The 18,590-nt window shown below is 42.9% G+C and overlaps 1 protein-coding gene across 3 annotated transcripts in view; it reads right to left on the bottom strand.

Annotated features, from left to right (window-relative positions):
- ANKRD27 (ankyrin repeat domain 27) overlaps positions 1-18,590 on the bottom strand; it is a 582,242-nt gene that overhangs the window by 257,555 nt on the left and 306,097 nt on the right. For all 3 annotated transcript variants that reach the window (XM_078670366.1, XM_078670365.1, XM_078670368.1), the window contains 3 exons: positions 10,196-10,393; positions 4,649-4,708; positions 4,430-4,549 (listed from right to left, as the gene is read on the bottom strand). In XM_078670366.1, coding sequence (XP_078526492.1) covers positions 4,430-4,549; positions 4,649-4,708; positions 10,196-10,393 — 378 coding nt within the window. The remainder of the gene's footprint in view (positions 1-4,429; positions 4,550-4,648; positions 4,709-10,195; positions 10,394-18,590) is intronic.

An 18,590-nucleotide genomic window follows, 5' to 3' on the forward strand; every position in this document is an offset into this window, starting at 1 on the left:
AGAGGAAACCGCCACAATTATGAAATAATCCACTCCTTGGCCCGGTCAGACAGACCCTGCCCGCACCAGGTCTACTACAAAGCGTCCACCACTATCAAGGAAACCCACCCTCAACACCTTGAATGACACAGCCACCTGTCTGGAAGTAAGGAAATAGGCAGCTGCCAATGCCCTCCTAAAGAAGCCCACAGCAGACCCAGCCAAGCTTGTGAAATATCTACAAAACGATTCCCCTCCTACCATACCCAAACAAAGGCTTAGAAAAAGCCATCAACAGAAGTCATGCCAACTACAGCACCAAACGAAAAGTACAGAGACAGACCTAAAGGCAGCAACAGACTACATCTGGATGATCCTTGACAGAGAACTGCAGCCCTTATCTTACTTGACCTCTCTGCGGCCTTCGACACAGTCTCCCACCGCACCCTGATCCAATGACTGCACAAGACTGCTACCTAATCTCTCACCCTCCAATACATATGCACATTTCTTACCAGAAGAGCACAAACCGTCAACATGTAACCTTACTCCCCTGAAGCCTGGGAGCTCATTTGCAGAGTTCCACAGAGCTCCTCGTCTAGCCCACCCTCTTGAACATCTACAGATCTCAGGTAACAGATGTCCTCTAAGCACACGACATTGAAAATATTTACCTACGCCGACAAGATAAAACTGATACTGTCCTTCATAAACAAACACTCATCCCAAGGCAAAATTGTAACTCCGAAAAACAAAAATGTAAGAAAGGGTCTAAGGGGATATTTTTTTTTTTTTTTTAAAGACCAGCTTGCAACCTGTCCCCCAAACTAACAAATAACAACACACAGAGGATGCTAAGGGTCTGTACAAAGACTACAAACTGCTAAACACTCAGAAGTAGTGTGAAGGAGTAGCCACTGTGAGAAGAGAAAAGAACAGTAATGTGAAAGATGACATATAGAGTAAAAAGTTACCCATCAGCCCACCCATTGGCGGAGTCTCATCATCTGGGTTGTAGTTGAAGACTGGTATCTACTAGATGCCTCACATAACTTTCATAGAGGTATACTAGTATGAGATCCACCAGTGAGAGAGACAGCCAGTAGGATGTATTGGTAGGCTGAGGAAAAAAGAATTGCAGTCTTCTTAATAAAGTTGCATTTTGGCATCAAAACAGGCAATTTTAATATTACACACTTTTTTCATCACTACACACTTTATTGAGCACTGCAACTCTTTTTTCCTCAGCCTACCAATACATCCTACTGGCTGTCTCTCTCACTGGTGGATCTCATACTAGTATACCTCTATGAAAGTTATGTGAGGCATCTAGTAGATACCAGTCTTCAACTACAACCCAGATGATGAGACTCCGCCAATGGGTGGGCTGATGGGTAACTTTTTACTCTATATGTCATCTTTCACATTACTGTTCTTTTCTCTTCTCACAGTGGCTACTCCTTCACACTACTTCTGAGTGTTTAGCAGTTTGTAGTCTTTGTACAGACCCTTAGCATCCTCTGTGTGTTGTTATTTGTTAGTTTGGGGGACAGGTTGCAAGCTGGTCTTTAAAAAAAAAAAAAAATATCCCCTTAGACCCTTTCTTACATTTTTGTTTTTCGGAGTTACAATTTTGCCTTGGGATGAGTGTTTGTTTATGAAGGACAGTATCAGTTTTATCTTGTCGGCTACTCCTTCACACTACTTCTGAGTGTTTAGCAGTTTGTAGTCTTTGTACAGACCCTTAGCATCCTCTGTGTGTTGTTAAAATTGTAACTCCTACATGACTGAAGAGGCCATCTGAATGAAGTCCAACTGCCTTAAGTTGAACACAACAAAACTGAAGTAGTGATCTTCAGAAAGGATGCTCCACTGCGGGACTCCACCTTGTGGTCTACAGACCTCAGACCCACTCCCACCCTACGCCCACAAGCAAGAAACGTCAAAATCATTATCGACAGTAAGATTGACATGTTCGCTCCACTCATCGCTGTCGCCTCGACCTGCTTCCACACCCTCAGAAAAATTGCTGAGAAAATGTACAAGTGGCTACCAAATGACACCAGGAAGAAAGTCCTCCAAACCCCTTCACCAGCAGACTGGACTATGGGAATGCCCTGTACGTAGGGATCATCAACAAAACTCACAAAAAGACTACAGACCTTTCAGAACGCAGCAGTCAGGCTTGTTCTCAACCTCCCACGCCAGTTTCACATCACCCCCCCCACCTAAGGGAGGTATGGTGCAGCGACCAGAGCGGCTGACTCCGGAGCTCGGGGCTCATGGTTCGGTCCCGGGCACCAGTGGCAGCTCAGCTTAACATCATGCAACTCTGGGCAATAGCTCACTTAATCTCCCAGACAGCCCCCAACACCTTGAAACCCTTAAGGATGATATGTTTGTGCTTTATAGACATGAATTATATATTATGTTAGGGAACTCCACTGTCTCCGAATACACAAGCACGCACAGTTCAACTTTCTTATCCACACATACAAAGCTCCTCATAACCCAGGCCCCGCCTACCTGAACAGCTGCTTACATTTCCACCAACCCCCCAGGTACGTCCGCTCAATCGCACTTTCATTAGCACACATCTCACGCATGTCAGGAGGTCGCACCTTTTCATACATCGCTCCTAAAGCATGGAATGACCTCCCACACCATATCAGAGCCTCCTCTCATCTTGACTTCCACAAGAAGCAGAAGCCCTGGCTATTCGAGGAATCCTCTCGAGGCTAGCCTCACATTCCTGCAAAGCACCAGGATACCAGCACAGAGGATAGTGTGTTATAAAAATACACAAAATAAAACATTTATTTAGGAGACTTCGCTCCCTATACCTTTACTCATAAAGGGAGTAAGTCCACTGCCAACTCAACTTTTATCGTCCACACTAACTGACATGCTCACCTACAGGATGAGTTCCTGAAAGGCAACTAGAGCACAGTCATGGTACAATCATTTTCAGAAATTCCCTCACTACAAGATGCATCTTTGGACACCAAACCCTATCACAGGATTACACCACCAAAGACCGCCTCATTTATCATGCTGAAGCAACCACAAGACGCCAAACCATGCAGTAAAGAAAACATCCGAGCATATAAGTTCCCCCTCACATATTAGAAATGGGACAGACGTTCCTAACAGGCTAAGCTTTTCATCTATTCTTGAAAACACTGAATGTTTGATTGCTAAGTCTACAGCATACAAACAATACAGCAAAATTCCAATTTAAATAATCTCAGTCAGTAAAGACAGTACAAACCATGGAATTTAAAAAAATGAATCCATCATGTCCGAGTTGTTAAGGCAGGTAAATGCAACGCAGTAAATATGGTATTCCCCTTCTTCACCCATAAAATGCTGCCACTTGATGAAAAGCTACTTCACATTAGTAAAGGTAAAGTTAACTCTGATGCATGTCCTAAAACTAAAAGTCAGCCCGGACTTATCTCTATATAATCTCTTAATGGCTTAACTCAGCAGTCGGGGATTTTCCGAGGCATTCAACTACTGGCATGAGGAGGGAGACACAAATGGTGTTCATCATTCAAAAATGGGGCTCATTGCTGATAAGCAAAGCATGCCCCAAATGTAAATACAATTAGAGAAAAGTAGTACGAAAATCCCCTTTAACCAAACTTGTTCTTAAAGGGTTAACTTCAACAAATATTTTTCTTTAGTCACTTCAGTTTCATTACTTCTCGATTTTCCCATGATGATTATATTTTGTTTTAGGAGTAAATACATTTTTAAAAGTTCCCATCAGGAACCTGAAGGCGATCATTCAATAAATGAGCTATTTAAGTTTGCTAGAGCTTTACATTATAATGTAATACAAGGAAAGAGCTGCTTTAATGTAAAACATCAAATTATATGGATGAGCAGCCTGGATGCAGGAAAATGTTTTACCGGTAACTGTCGGTTTGCAGCTGGTTTGGATGCAGGCCCACATGTTACGCTCTCCTGCCATTTAGTGGACAGTATTTTAGAACATCTGGGTGACTGAGTTCAGGAACAATTAAATGCAGCTACTATTTGGAAATGAGTTCCTCTTTGCAAAGTCAAAATATGGGTTAGAACAATCATGGGAACGTTTAAAGAATGATAGGGGCTCAGATTCCATAGAATGCAGCCCTAAATGAATAGTATACAAGTGGGCTGGAATCTTGCTCAGAAAAAGCAGTTCATTCAAACAAGGGGCCATGAGCGGAGGAAGGCTTGTCAGATCAAGCAAATGACACAGAGTTTCAATGTTGGCACATTCATGTACTAACAGGCAGGCCCATAACACTAGTTATTGTTTCTTACTCTTTGTACACCCTCGATTGCAGATAAGGCTTAAAAGCATGGTGGGTGCCAATAACCAACATTAAAGACTTACTCTAACATGGCCTAAAGTACCTACTTTAATATATTTGTTTGTTACAGTATTTGAGCTTACCTCTTTATAATTGTTTTTTCCTTCTTCCTGTTTGGGATCAACAGATAATGAGGACAAACTGGACACTGATGACCCTCTGCTGAAAGTATCTGCAGAAAGCTGGGGAGAACGACTCAGCGACTGCAATGATATCAACACAACATTTTAAAGATAATTTAGTGCCCTTTAAATGAATTCAATTTATTTAACAAGTTTATATGAATGTGCAAAGTACGTTACCTCAGACGTGCTTGGTCTCCTTTCAACTCTTGTATGGTTAGTTTCCAATAAAGATAAAATCTAGATACAAAAAATGTAATGTGGAAGCAAGCAAGAAAAAAACAAGTTATTGGTCTGTAATCATCAAGCATTATTGGTACATTCATAAGCCTTACATTTTTTTTGATGAACTGAGCCCACTATGCAGCAGCGGCCCATAAACCCTTGGGCCTCAAAACCCCATTCAGAAATGAAATCATTAAGTGTTTTTAATTCCTGGACGTGGGGAACAAAGGAAATATGTGATTTTACACTGTTTTCCGCTTGATATTTCTCCATTCCAGGTTCCCTTTCCTGTGCAGATTTCATCAAATGCTTGTTACCAGCCAAAATAAGTTTCTTGATTCTCATAATCTGGATTTGAGTGCTAAAATCTATTGGTAGCTTCTCCGCATCCTTATTGCGCATTCGGGACATAATAATAAGCCACAAAGGTTGCATCATAGATTTATTATGGAGCAGTAAAAGACAGCAAAGAAAGCTTGTGACAAGCTGAGAAGGGATTGGAGGTTTCCTGCATATCTATGGAAGAAACCAACACTGGACAACCATAGGTCTAGTCCACAATATTTTCTTCTTCAGCATTGGATGTGCCATAGAATCACATTCTTGATTGAATACAATACTTAGAAGCAGGAATGTAAGGAGATGGGAGCTAAGGACTAAAGCATATTCAACCATGCACATCATACCTCAGGATCCTTGGGTTTTACATTTGAATATGTAACTTATAAGCACCTTATTCACTCATGACCCCCATTTATTTTTTATTTATTTTTTAAGGTAAAAAAAGGTACATTCATTTTAATTAAAATACAGAACACTCCCAACTCTATCTAATTGTGTTATCCATTAAAGGAATTTACCTCCTTAAGATCCTTAGAAATCTTACTGAGTTGGGTAAGTTCCAATTCGGTTTTAAGAGTGGCACCTTCCAACTGTTTCTTTTTCTACCCGCAACTTATCACTCAATCTTCCATGAGGTGTTCTTAACACATAGAACATTTGCCGATGTTACACTATATGTCTGCACTTCAGCACCACGCCAATGTGCTGTGGTCTAGTGTGGAAGTGGATTATTAATAATCCACTGGTGCAGGGTCACCCTTTAGTCCACGGGTTCTTAACAAGTGAGGAGGACTCGACACTGGAGTGAAGTAAAAACCAAGGATCATTTATTAGGTCTTCATTAATGGGGGCCCATCCCACAAGCACCATTGAGATACTCTAGGAGAAGCACACTGAACAACGGGTTACATGGGTTTTATAGCAAAAGATTACAAACAAGGGACGCCCAGAGGTAAATAGAGCTTTGGGGAAAACACACAAATGCGGTAACGGCAAGAGTCGACAGCCTTGGTGTCTAGTGCAATTGCTACATCCTAAGGCTGAACAACAAGATATGCTATCTGAGTAAACTTTACTTGCGGATTAACCATTGTCTGAAAAACCTTGAGTAGACGCCAGCTGTTCTTTTGCACTCACTCTGCATGTTTACACAGCGTACAATGCCCCAATCTAGATTCTTTACTCATGTTTATATGGATGCAGTGTCAAGGATAGAGCCAGGCGGGAAGCAGGGCAGGGGTGAAAAATGGATGAGGCATAGCTTATTCAAAAAACAAGAGAATCAGATTTTACATTTTAGCACTAGCACATATAAACAAAATATTAAAAAGAAATACTAGGAAACAAAATAATAATGCAAGTTGTTAGTTTAAATGCTAGTGTAATGGAGGATGAGACTGGAAAAGACAAGTACCTTTCGTAAATGTTTGATCCATATTTGCTGGTAGTAAGTGCAAGAAGTCTGTGTTGAAAAATGGGCCTACAAACTACGGAATTTCAAAGGAAAAATATTTGACAGTATCTTGATGACGAAGGGACTACTAGCTCTCAATGAACACTCATTATAGAAATGTCCATTCAAGGCTGGAAGTGAATGAATTGCTTTGCTATGAAAGAGCTTATCACAACCAACAAACTGGAAAACTACAGCCCAATGGCTGAGTTGCAATACAATTTTTACAGTGATGAGCAGATTGTTTTTTTTAAAATTAAGATTAGAACGTAGACAACTGTTCAATTGAACAAGCAAGATAGAGTGCTTTAAATAATCTTGAAGAGCTCAAGATCTGCAAGAAGCACCCTTGAATTGGTGTTCTCTGGCAAATTTAAGGAAAATTCTCGAATCATTGGTCTTCTTTTCTAATAGTTAGCATCTTTAAAATATCCCATAGCTTAATACATGAACATTAATATTTTAACCTTATCTGCAGTTGCTTGTCAGAGCAATTTTTCACCTTCTAAAGAAGAAACACTAAACAGGCTAGATATATAGGATGACAGGAAGGTCCAGTGTAAAATAATTGGCAACAGAACACCACATTGTGTTTTTAATTTTTAGATAATAGCAAAAAAACAATAAAAATAATGATAAAAAAGCAATGTAAATGGTTGATCATTGGGTTTAGGGTTTTCTTCTTGTGGAACTTCTGCAAATGTTGGGAAAGATACAATTTGTCAAATTATGTCGGTTAAAATGGACTTTGGGTTTATTTACAGCTTAGAGGATGTGAGACATTGGCACTTTAAATTACCCACTCTGCTTCAATCATGCTCTTGATAGACCCCTGCAAGTTTAGTATATTCCTATGAACACGGATGCCTGTTACTCTTATGGTGTTAGTCTCCCTCTTAAGTCTTTTTTTAGTGTACCTGCTTTCCTAATAAAACTCTCAACCAGACATGTTGTCTTAATGAGCATCAAGGAGCAGTGTGTGTTAAAAGACTTTTTTTTAAATCAAGTCAATTATATGAATGTCATGGCAAACATGACTTCTGCCAGGCTGTCTTGCAATTACATACATTTCTACCTTGTAATGTTACTTGCCATTCTGGACTACAATTTGTGTATTCATCAAAGTTTGTATTGGTGTTGGCAAAATGTAATTCTTATCTTCTGATTTAATAATGTGTAATTCTTATCTTCTGATTTAATAATGTGTAACCTATCATAAAATGTTTTATCTTTCACAGGAAATTGAATCATATTTTTGCAAGTGTTTTACAATTTGTACCTGGTGAAATTGACCTCTGCAACAAAATACCTTGGTTGAGATCCATTAGGGCACTCATGAAGAACTTGGGGTTGGAAATCTACTGGACTACACCTGTGAAGATTCGTTTGATCTCTAGAGCAAGGGTCAAAGAAATTTACTGGGAGTTAATTACTGTGGAAAACTTGACAAAGTCTTAGGGAACGTGTTCACTGTCTTATATACATTTTAAACCTGGCATACAGTATGAATTAACCATTGACAAAATCGTTCCTGATGCATGGAAACTGCATCTTCAATTCAGATACAGGACTCTTCCCACCATATTGTTTTGTAGTAAATGGCAAGTGAAGGCGTTGCCTGATGATTTGTGTCCAACATGTTCGAGGGGAGGAGGGGGATCTTTAGTACACCTACTATTTTTTGCCCTCGTTATAATAATCTTAAATTGAAGTGGATCTTCCCCCAGTGCAGGAATATTGTCACTAGACAACACCTCGAAGCATATAGAATACTCAGCACAGACCCAAGTCAAGTAGTGGTGTTTGGTATGGTTTATTAGTTGATGGCTCTAGGGATCAGGCACTTAAAGAGCATTCTATGTGCAGAGAACAACTGATGTGGGAACTGCGACTATATTAGCTAATTTCTCTTGTCCATTTAGCTTCTATTTGCTGTCTAGCCGAGCAGAGAAAACTGAAATTGCAAAGGATCTTACTCTGATTGTTTTTCTTTATGTGGTCAACACTTGCTATGACTTTATAGAAAATAGGATGGGAAAGTGTGATTAATTCAAGCTATAGTTGCACAGGTCACTTTAATTGATAATATTTACTGCAAACTGTTGTTAAAATGGCCTATGTCACTGGTCGCTACCATCTAAAAAGGAGCAATCCAGTCCACTTTGTGATAGTTGATCGTATGCTGTCACCTAGGGGCTCATTGATGGCCAGGAGGGAATAACTTCTGAATTGTTGATTATGTCATTTTAAAGGCACGAGGTCTGGCCTATACACCAATGTATTGTGCTGTTACTATGATTTTACTTTTTATCCTAGGAGGACAGCCTTGAGATTTATTTTGTGTATATTTAATTCTGTGATCCTTTTTTAACATTACATATATTTATGTTTATTATTTACTTTCTAAGATCCAAGTGATCGAAATAAAGTTTACTATGTTGACCTCAGCAATGATCTCATTCTGAACAAGCAAAGTTATAAGTTTAGTTTTGAGAATATATACGAATGTATTTTGCAAGCAAGTAATGAAATGTACAAATGAATAGAATTTAAATAAGCTCAGTAATGTTGAAGGAGTAAATGGGGCAATCTTTTAGGGCTTTCAGGTTGTGAAATATGGGTGCATGGAAAAAGATCTAAGCAATCCTATTGACTTATGTCACATAGAAGAAGCTTAATTAAGGCATGTTTCCTCACTGAATAAAAAAATCTATAACACCCAGGCATGTCTAGGGAGAGAATGGCTGAAATACAGTCTGTGTTAATCCCAGGCATCCATATATATCACCTGATTTTCCAAAGGAATGTTTGTAGCAATCTAAGTTTCATACTGTATGCTACAACTTGCTCATCCACATTAAAACCTCCTCCCTCAAAAGCAAATGTCCCTATGCCAATACTAATGACAATTATTCTTACATCTTGAGGAGCAATTTAATTCATTTGGAGACCTCCACCATGATGGTTTCCTACTAGTGTGCCATTGTTCTGAATGTGTCCCAGCAGCTGGGAAGTGCGTACATTCTCTCTGGGAATAAATAGTGAACTGTTGCTCTGGTGAAAAGTTCTGGTAGGGTGGGTTGTTGGATCCAAGGGCAGAATAATAAAGTTGTGAAAAAGAGGAAGTTATATCTTGTATGGAAAGGAAATAAAAAAAATGGCTATCCAACACCTAATATTAATCAACAACAAAAAATTGATCATAGCTTGTTTGGCATTCAATAGATACATTCTGCACAACTGATGTGATAACATTCAAATGATATTTGAATGCTGCATCAGTACCATCCCGTTAAGTGCTTCTAAATGTAACAAACAAAATTTAAATAATGTGCGTCAAAAATGGATATTGTTCCAAATACAGTTTTTTTTATTAAAAAAGGAGAAGCAAATAATTATTTTCAGCATACTCTTTAGCTTCTCATTTAACCTGCATAGATTTAGAAGGGCCAGATCCAAACAAGATTTTCAGCACATCCATAAAAATGTTGATAAAAATTAATCTACTTCCTAAAGCATACATTATGGCACTTACTTTCCTAGACTGCTGCAAGGAAACTTTTATTTGGCTTTTTGCCACACCTAGGTCTACTAAATTACTAGCTGTGTTCGAGACCCGACTCTCTTGGACCTATGCAAGACATGCCTAATTAAACAAATACATAAAGTGGAAACAAAATGTGTATTTCTGTAAAAATAAACAATACCTTGGGATTCAAAGCACATTGCATGGGCGTCTCCTTCATTCGGTTTTTTATGTCTGTACGGGCTCCGTTCTGTAACAGCACTTCAATAATTCCTTGATAGCCCCATCTAGCAGCTATGTGAAGAGGGGTGTCTCCTTTTTCATTTCCAATATCAAGTCTGCAAGAGTGCACATCATAATACACCAATGCCTTCACACACTAGAAGAAAAGAAAGAGAAATGCCATCCACATCCAATGGCTTAACATACTTATTCTTTCAAACTCTTAATCTTATAGGCACCAACAAAAGTTTATCATATATATCAGATTAGAGAAAGATCATGGATCAAACAAAACCATGTCTATTAGATATGTTGTAAAAGTATATATCAGTTGCTCTGTCCAAAGAACAGCACAACAAAAAATAACGTTAGTGTGGAGATAAGGGCCTGGATGTAAAATAAAGAATTCACAAATGTTGAACAGAGGCTGTTCCTTAATAAGGTATTGGGGCTAGGCTCTCTACCCATCTCAGTCTTTCATTATTATTAAACAGTACGAGCCCTTGCACTTTTTGATAGGAACCCATCCACTACTACTGATCCAACTCCACTGTGCAAATTTGGGTAAAGATATGGATGAATGTTGTTCATCCCCCGGATACCAAATGAAAGACATCAGGATGAATAATGTTTTAAAACGTCTCTGAGCAGCAGGGCTTTTCAATCCTGTCTGAGACTTTTGGAGGAATCATGGTTCAAACTTGCCTTTCATGTATTTCTTAATTCTCACGTTGCAGGTTGTAGTGGGATCCGATTTCAGTGGTTACATCCACAGCGTTTAATAAGATGATAAAGGGTTGAGTCGAAGATGAGCCTAAATATAGCCTTGGTCCTCTTGTCACTGGGGGGAATGAATGAAAGGCAGTTCCCAAACCTTCCTTTGCCAGCAGAGGCCCAGTCAGTCTCCAATTTACTAACAAGTACTGGATAAAATGTAATTCTGATATCCTTGCAAGTCTACCCATTACTATTGGCGCCTTGTCTGCTGACATTTTTATCATCTCTGAATCATGGCACAAGTACGGCCCTCTAAGTACAGGAACCCCCAATGTCTACGCTGGTCTCTTTGGAATGTGAATGGCCTCAGGACCAAGGTGGTCCTACCTGACTGGAATAAATGTATCGAGGAACACAATATCTGTTTGCGCCAAGAGACATTGTCTGTGAACCCTATATTCAAACCAGGGTCCCTTACCTTTCATGTTGTACAAAAACTCATTCCATGTGAGCGAGCCTCGGGTGGTTTAACCACATGGGTCAGAGGTTCACTTAATCGTAAATTCCGACAACTTGACACTGATTGCCCGGATATTTAGGGTATCCTGCTCACAAACTATAAAAAACTTATGATTGCTCTTTTTTGTAATAATGCCCGAGGGGTGAAAGGGGGCTTGGCTTCTAAAACCTTGCAGACCCTTGAGGACTATCGGGAATGGAGTTCTCTCCAATATCACCGTATTCTGTCAGGGGATTTCAATACCACTATGAGCCCCTTGAAATAGTTGATGTCTAACTGTGAGAAAGTGCCATCTTTCTTGCCTTGGTATGCCCCCACTTTTTTCTGAACTGCTTATCCGCTTAGTGTGCCCTGGGTCCCTGCCAATCAGGTAAAAAACTATGCTGAAACAAAATACCCAATTGGCATCTCGGGCCCAATGTCAGCCCCTTGTAAATGGTGCCCAAGGTACCCAGGGCATGGTGGCCAGAGAAGACCCCTGAGGGCTGCAGCACTGATTCTGCCACCCTCAGGGCCCTGTACCCTGGTACCCACACCATGCCTTTGCAGGCTGAGTGCCAAAGTACAGAACTAAAACAAGAGTCGACATGGCACACATCCCTGTGTGCCATGGCCACAGAACCCACTGCCCTGGCATACCTCAGTCACCCCTCTAGCTGGGTGCCCTATGCCAGAGGAGAGGGCACAGGTGCATGAGCCCTATGCCCCTACAGTACCCAGAACCATTCCTGGGCACTGTAAGTGCAGTGATGCCATTTAAGAGTATATGGTGCTGGGAGGTTGTCATTACGAACTCCACAGCACCATAATGGCTACAATGAAGACTGACAAGTTTGGTATCAAACTGCTCAGCACATTAAACCCGTACTGATGCCAGTATGGGATTTAATGTAACATGCACAAGAGGGCATCTCAGAGATGCCCTCCAAAACCCGAACCTCCAATCCACGTCTGGGCTGAGTGGCTGCAGAGGCTGCCACACAGCAGACATGTTGCTGGACCCCTGGGTGGAGAGCCCCCCCCCCGCTCTCCTGGGTCTGCAACAAAGCACATCCTGGGCGAGGTGCTATGTCTCCTCCCCCATGATGGACAGGGGGAAGCTTCAAAGGCATACCGCCTCTGAGAGCTTCCCCAGACCATTTACTGTACCCAGCAACCAGCCCCCCACCAGTCCTACCCCCAATCTGACGGGAAGACTGGCGGGAAAAACCACGTCAGGAAGGGGGGTGTGCCAACCTGTGCCAACTCCACCCCTCAGGTGAAGGAGGCGAGGTGAAGCACGACCCCGGGCTCCGGCCATCTTGTAGTTGGGGAGTCCTGCTCAATCCCAGCCAGGCTCCTGCCCCCCTCCCACAGGAGAGGAGCAGGCTATGGGGTGTACTCACCCCAGGACAGGGACCCATTGGTCCCTGCCCTTGCCCTGCCTGTAACGCCCCTAAATTTAGTATTTAGGGGCTCCCTGAACCTTCCTTCCTCAAATCCCGATATCAAAAAGAAGAAAGAAGATCAAGACGAAGAAGACCCGCCATGCAGCTGCTAACAACAGGACAACAACAACTGACTTGGCCCCAGCCCTACCGGCTTGTTGATCCTGGAACCTGCTTCTGCCTAAACCCGGAGACCTCCGCGGACAGCAACCTTGGGACACCCAGAGGACCTGCCTGCCTTGACCCTCTCGACGATTGGGACTCCCATCAGCAGAGGCTCTGCTGCAACAACCCACCTGGTGCCCACCAGGAAGCTCCGGACCAGCCCACTCTGCACCGGCCGAGCCCGGGCCGGGCTAACCCGAACCAAGACCACGAGGACGTCCCCCCGGCTACTGGGACCCAAAGTCCAGTGCTCAAAGACCCTCCTCGACGAACCAGCCGACGCCTACACTCTCAGAACCAGGGGCCACACCAACCGCGACCAGCCGAGGGTAAGCTTTTCCGACACCCAAAGACACCCCTGCCCCCGGCGCCCTACAGCCACCTGTGCCTCCCTTTGGGGTACCTACCTGTGCTCCAACATCCCAACTTACCTCTCGAAGTGCTGGTCGCCCCTGTAGAGTCACTGTCCCCGAGCCAGCAGCCTTTGTTCCTTTTTCAAGATCCTCATTGGATAACATTGAGCGCCCGACGGCTCAAAAGCACCCTGCACCCAGCCGCCCGAGCGCCGCTGGCTGTGACCTCTTTGCCCTATCCTACTTCCCCCCCTTGCCCATAGCAAGTGACCAGGAGCCCAGCTCCCAGAGCCGCGTGGCCTGCTAGCCAGCCGCCACCAACAAAGGCACCCTTTCCCTCATTGGATAACATTGGGCCTACCTACCTCTGCACCCGGCCGCCCCTGCGCCGCTGTGACTGAACTAACTGTACTCACCTGACCCTGGGGGACCCCTAAGTCTATGCCCAGAACCCTAACTTCACCAACCAAGTACTCACCTGGAAACCGGTAATTCACTTTCCTGCCGTTGGATAACATTGACCCATTTTTTGACTGAAGTGTGAAGTTTTGAAAACTGAAAATATTCCTATAAAATCAGCCAAAGTCCGAATTCGAAAATACTCACATGTGATCAGGAAAGAAGCCAGTACTGTACCTTTCCGCTCAGTACTGAACCGCAAAAGTAATCCCTAGCGGGGTTACTAGTAACATGTATTTTCTCCATAGGAACCCATTGTCTGCTTTCCTATGAAATTTCTTCAAAGTGTCTACTTTTGAAAACTGCAAATATTCTTTAAAAATCATACGACATACTGAAACGCAATTACCTACCTGTTCTGAGTTAAGCCCCCCCAGTGCTGGCCCTAGGAGACTAGTGCTGGGTTACAAAAGTAACGCGACCGTACTTTACCTGTAACCTGAATTTCCTCCCATTGAATAACATTGTGAGGATCACCTCACAAGTTTCTAAGTGTGAACTTTTAAAATAGCTTTATATTCAGGAAAAATCATCACTGTAACTAAAACGTTTTTGCTAATCTGGTTTCAGCTTAGACCCCAGGACTGAATCCCAGATCTAGTCCTGGAACTACCAAAGTAATCCATAAGGTAATCAACTGTACTTTCCTATGAAAACCCATTGAGCACAATGCTAGAGTGTGTCACAGAACTTTATTGCTATTAGCTAACCTGTGATTATTGTGTGTACAAACGTATTGCTCCTCTGCAAAGTATTTACCTGAGAGTATTCGTAACTCGAAAAGTATATATTTTTATAACTGTTGGTTCTAAAAATAAAACACCTATATCTAAGGATATAATAACAATTGGCCTGGAGTTCAGTTCTTGAGTATGTGAAACCTTTTGCTGACTGAGTGTGTACAACAAATGCTTTACACTGTCCTCTGGTACTGCCTTACTGCTCGACAAAGCTATCACTTTGGAGAGTAAGGTCAGTTCTGACTTTAACCTCTGACTTTAACCTCTGTTAAACCTCTCGGGGTTGTGGACTCTATACACACTGTACTGCCTTATTGTCCAGTATATATCGAGCCACCTTCTCACACTAACTAACGAACATCTGGATATCCCTCCTATAAAAAGATGGGACACAGGCTGCTCTTCAGCTTAAGGCTCTTTCCATTGAGTATGAGCAAGGGCCACCAATGGCTGAACAAGATCAGACTTAAAGGGGTCACACACGATTAATAATCAAAACCACTTGAGCAGTTTCAACCATATTTTAGTGGATTTAAGGCTATGGGCAAAAGTTGATGACAGTCATTTAAGGAAGGACGGAGAGCGATCACAACCCACTGTCTCTTTCTAGGTCTGCCTATTGTGACAAACACCCCTCCAATTATTGCCTACTTTCCTATACAAGGGCTATCAAGTCTACAAATAAAATGCGGCGCCTAAAATAGCGGCAAGTAGTAGCCCTTTCGGATATCTTATCTGTCATTACTCCAAAGGTTTTCTCCTAAAAAGAGGCTGACTCTAGGAGTGATGTAGACTTTGCAACCTTTTCCGACCTACAGAAAGTCTGTTTTGAAAGTATTTTGTCATATTTTACAATCTTTGGACAGCAACCCAAGAAGCATGGCCTCAAATGTAGCTCTTGGTTTAATGGGGAATGTGGTGATCTAAAAAGCATTTTGGTACAGGTCATAAAAGCAAAGGATGTTGCATTCCTGTTACAAGGAAGACTTATAAAAATGGCTTTAGTTAAGGCAAAAATATTCATAGGAACTCAAGGAATCAGGAACTGAAAGTACCACCTCAACTGAAAAACATCCCCCAAGGTTTGCCTCAAAGAATACTGAAGGTTGCAGAACAAGTCTACCTGAGGAGTGCCCCACTGGGCAGAGATGTCCTGGACTACCTCTGGTAGAAGATGCCACTAGTCGATAGCTCAAGCGGTCTGCTCTGACATTCTAAGACCCAAATAGATGATTGGTGATGAGCCAGGTCCCTTGATGGTCTGCCCAGGACCACAGTCTCAACGCTTTCAAGCAGAGGAGGTGAGAACCCTACTTCTCCTTGTCTGTTAACATACCACATCGATGTTGTGTTGTGTTGTGTTGTCTTTCAAGATCAGGGAGGCCCGACTTTGGATGGTGAGAAGGATGGCCTTAAATGCTAGCTGGATCGCCTGCAAATCCAGTGGATTGATGTAAAGAACCTGCTCTTTTGGAGACCAGAGGCCCCTGATCTCAGATCCTCCAGATGTGCTCCCCAGATAATGGTATAAGCATCTGTCACTACCGTAGTCACAGTCAGAGGTTGAGGGAAGGCCATACCAAGCTCGCCTCGTTCCTTCATCAAGCCACTTTCACTGCATTGCTGGTGAAGATTACAAAACATCTTCCCTGTACTGGAGCCACTGTGTGTAGGCACCACTGCATGGCCTTCATGTGCCAACGTGCCTACGTGATCAGGAGAATGCAGGAAGCCAGCAAAGCTAGGAATCTGAGGGTTCTCAGGGCTGGTACTCCTCCACCTTGGTGAATTGATGGGGCCATTTCCTGGATATCAGTTATCCTCTGAGGTAGAAGAAAGGCATGGTGAAGGGTGGTATCCAGTAATGGTCATATGAAATGCAGACACTGGGAGGGTCACAGGTTAGATTTGGGCTTGTTGATCGAAAAACTCTACAGCAGAGATGCTGTTTGGCTGCAGATGGCATGACACAAGCCCTGGCGAACTAGCTCTGATTAGGCAGTCGTCCAGATATAGGACAATTGGGATGCCTGACCTTCTAAGATGATCTGCAGCTGCTGTGATCTCCTTGGTGAAGACTCGAGCTACTGATGATAGGTCAAAGGGAAGTACTGCAAACTGGTAGTGGGTACAACCAACTACAAATAGCAAGTACTTCTGGTGTGATGGTAGGATAGGGACGGTGAATAACACATCATGTGGATCAAGTAACAATATCCAGTCTCCAAGTTCTAATACCAGTAGAACTTGAGCTAGGTTCAGCAGCTTGAACTTTTAATTTTCAAGAAAGAAGTTCAGGTCCCTGAGTTCCAGGATGGGACAAAGACTGCTGACTGTTTTGGGCACAAGGAAGTAATAGGTGTAACATCCCTGGTCCCACTCTTGCTCTGGCCCTAAATCCAATCCCTTTCAACAGAAGCGCTGCAGTATGGCTAGGCTGTATGAGGGTGGAGAAGAGAGAGGGGAAAGAGATAGGGAGAATGTAACCTGAAGAAAGGGGATGGCTTAGCTCTTTTCTATGATTTGAAGGAACTCCATGGTCCGAAGTAAGACCCTTAAGGACAGGAAGAAAATGAGAGTACTGCCCTCAAAAGGCTCCAGGTGAACTTGGTGAAACAACCTAGACCTGCTTGCCTGGCAGGGCGGAAGAGGAGGAGGACGAAAAAGGAGAAGGGTAGCAAGGCAGATACACCGTCCTTTCCCTGGCTCTACCTCTGTATTGCCAGACAAGAGGATTAGGATGCTGTGGGAGTTACGGCTTATAATGTCTTGGAACAAAAGGAGGGGGAGAGAATGTGGTCCAATGGCTAGGGTGGTCGCCCTCAAATCTGGGGAACCGTGTTTGAGTCTCGGCAATGACCCTTAACATCCTGTGACTCTGGGCAAATCACTTAATCTCCCCATGCCTAACAAAAATGAATGTGTCCTTGTGTAAAGCGCTCCAATACCTGATACCTTTGGGTCAAGTTCGCGCTATATAAAACTCGAAAATTATAAAAACAAATCCCCTCTAAAAGACTGAAAGCTGGTAGTAGTAGGAGCTGCAGGCCAAGGGAGGGTGTAGTGTACTTGCTGGTTTTAAAACGCACTAAAGCTGTATCAGCCATATCACCAAAAAGTCACACCCCATCAAAAGGAAGGTTCATAAGTTTTGATTGGAGTTACATGTACAGATCCAAGTAGGTCTGCAAATGGTCATGGAGGTGCCCATGCCACAGGCCACAGAATGTGCAGGGTCAACGCCTGATTTTATAATGTAATATTCAACAGGCTGTTAACAAAACATGCATATATAAGTGCACAACCAGCCGGGGTGCACCGGAGTGATTTTCAAGGGGCTGCAGGAACGCTGAATCCAGCCAAATGGTTGGGGTCCAGCAGTATGGATTGTGACCGGTGTCATCACAGGGAAATCCGGTTTACGGAAATATGGGGGGCAACTACGGTTGCCAGACAGAAGAGGATCCCAACGGACCTCTAACAAGGATCCTTGACGCTTCCGTAGGCCATCAATTTCCAGCCCCTGAACCCAATTGAAATTACGACGGTTATCGACCCACATATCTACGTAAACTGGATGACAATGCTCACTGGTGCGGGATGCGCCAAAAGGAATGCTGTGCCACCTGCAACTGGACGATAGCGTTGACCTACTTACCTAGGTGGACTGCTGGAGTGAAAGAAGGGATTTCTCCATGCTGCCAAAAAGGGCTCTAATATAGTTTAATTAAAGCAAGTAAAGGGTTCGGACGTTCAAGAGGAATGCAAAAAGACTTCTGTGAGAATGCTGGGCTTGGTTTCTGTGGTGGGAAGTTGTAAAATCCACAACTTCAAAAGCCTTCAGCATCAGCTTGTGGAACGAAACTACTTCAGGCATTGGTGGACCAACGGGGAAGTCCATTGCTAGCTCAGGAAATATGTCTATACCACTGGCAGAGGACATTCCCTGAAATTCATAAGAATCATGCCAGGT

The sequence above is a fragment of the Lissotriton helveticus genome, chromosome 12 (assembly GCF_964261635.1).
Source record: "Lissotriton helveticus chromosome 12, aLisHel1.1, whole genome shotgun sequence".
Lineage (NCBI taxonomy): Eukaryota > Metazoa > Chordata > Amphibia > Caudata > Salamandridae > Lissotriton > Lissotriton helveticus.